The sequence below is a fragment of the Rhagoletis pomonella genome, unplaced genomic scaffold (assembly GCF_013731165.1).
Source record: "Rhagoletis pomonella isolate Grant_MI unplaced genomic scaffold, Rhpom_1.0 Rhpom_scaffold_00035, whole genome shotgun sequence".
NCBI lineage: Eukaryota > Metazoa > Arthropoda > Insecta > Diptera > Tephritidae > Rhagoletis > Rhagoletis pomonella.
The window spans coordinates 384,543-386,472 of NW_023458589.1; the positions used below are offsets into that span (position 1 = coordinate 384,543).

The 1,930-nt window shown below is 36.7% G+C and overlaps 1 protein-coding gene across 1 annotated transcript; it reads right to left on the bottom strand.

Annotated features, from left to right (window-relative positions):
- Positions 1 to 931: 931 nt before the first annotated feature.
- LOC118749724 (UPF0428 protein CG16865-like) lies at positions 932 to 1,359 on the bottom strand (the record flags this gene model as incomplete). The annotated part of the gene is given in 2 exon segments (XM_036484505.1): positions 932 to 1,080; positions 1,142 to 1,359. Coding segments are annotated over 2 exon segments (270 nt in total), but the record flags the coding sequence as incomplete, so codon positions are not given.
- Between the last annotated feature and the right edge of the window lie 571 nt (positions 1,360 to 1,930).

A 1,930-nucleotide genomic window follows, 5' to 3' on the forward strand; every position in this document is an offset into this window, starting at 1 on the left:
CACAGAAAGGAGAATTCTACTGCCTGAGGGTTATAATCCCTAAGTGCGGCCGAAGGCCGCCTACGCAGAAAGGTGTTCTATGCAAAAGGTGTTCGGCCCTTTTCTTTGGCAACACAGAAAGGAGAAATCTACTGCCTGAGGGTTATAATCCCTAAGTGCGGCCGAAGGCCGCCTACGCAGAAAGGTGTTCTATGCAAAAGGTGTTCGGCCCCTTTTCTTTGGCAACACAGAATGGAGAATTCTACTGCCTGAGGGTTATAATCCCTAAGTGCGGCCGAAGGCCGCCTACGAAGAAACGTGTTCAGCCCCTGATCCCCCTACTATTTATTTTAATCTGAACAAAATAACCTTATCGTATTTTCCTTTTAATCGTATTTTTTTTTGCTCTTGCTTTCCACTCTTGGTTTTTTACATATGGCAACACAGTCCTGCTGCCATTTGCACATATTCTGCATGTACTCTCATAAAATTAAACAACAATCAATTTTTTATAAAAAAGCTGTAATATTCTAAAAGTATTTATTTGTTTGAACGTGCACACTCTAGCTGCGCATATATTGAGTGTAAATAACGTGTAAATTTAGTGGAAAGTGCATTATATATTGTGAAATAGTCCCATACAAGTTGGTGAAAATTACAAACTTTAATAACAAATTACTTCAAAACTATAAGGTTGCGCGCTTTAAAACTTTACATACACCCCCTTTAGAACCCCCTCTACCCTCCCTATTTTCCTTAATTCCGTAATCGGGGGTTACCATTCTAAAATTTTCCCCAGCTTTTTTATAAAAAATTGATTGTTGTTTAATTTTATGAGAGTACATGCAGAATATGTGCAAATGGCAGCAGGACTGTGTTGCTGGTTCATGATATAACACCACCTTGTATAAATTCACCTTGTTCTGCTACATCGATTGCACATGCAACTTACGTTTAAGCGATATTGCCGTTCGTATCCTTTGTCGCGTTTTATGTAGAGGGACTGACCTCCATGAAAAGCAAGCTTATGAGCATGTTGTTTTCCATCAATCACTCGTGCTCCATCAACAGGCCGCAGGGGCAAAATATCAATTCTACAATCTATAATACATGCAAGAATGTAGTCAATAGTAGTAGTGCACGGAAGATTGTCAAGATTTACCAATAATTAAAGTTAACTTTCCACAAAGGCAATAATATATATTTAATGGCTTTTCTTCATTGTATTCTTCTTGATCCTTAGAATCCGAGCAAACAATGCTGCGTGAAACCACTTTAGGCATTATGCCTTTCGTATAACATAATTAGGGACAAAACGGTACTAGAAAATACAAGTACATACTTGATACTTTTCGTCCGATTCCAAGTAATTTTGGTATCGATACTTGCGAACCGAGTACCGAGTAGGTATCGGAAGAAAGTACTTGTATCGAAACCCGGTTCATTTTGGCAGCTTAGTTGCATGAACGAAAGACACAAGATCACGTAAGAACAAGAGAATGAAAAAGTTTGTTGCATTATTTTACCTAAGGCTTTCTGCTCATTGGTCGTCCAATCATAGTTGAGTCATAGTTATCGTCATGAAGCAACGATTACATGACGATTACACTTCTGCACACTTGGTCGTGATATTTCAATTCATTTGGCGTCTAAAAATTCACTTGGAGCAGGTATTTTCTGTTTTTTTTGGTTGATATTTTCGCGAAATATTTACAAAAACCTGCAATTTTTTAAATATAGACTGTGCTGCAACATTTCTAGACGTAATTTTCCAGTAATATCTCTTCTTTTCTTTTCCTGGAATGTGTTTTGTGTATGCACACAGAGACTTAATACAATTTCGTCATATTTTATAGTTAAAACGCTCATATTTATTAAATTTTAATGCAATTATCCACTTTTTAATAATTTCCACAGATTTTATGCAAAAAAATACTAATTTTTATACAAT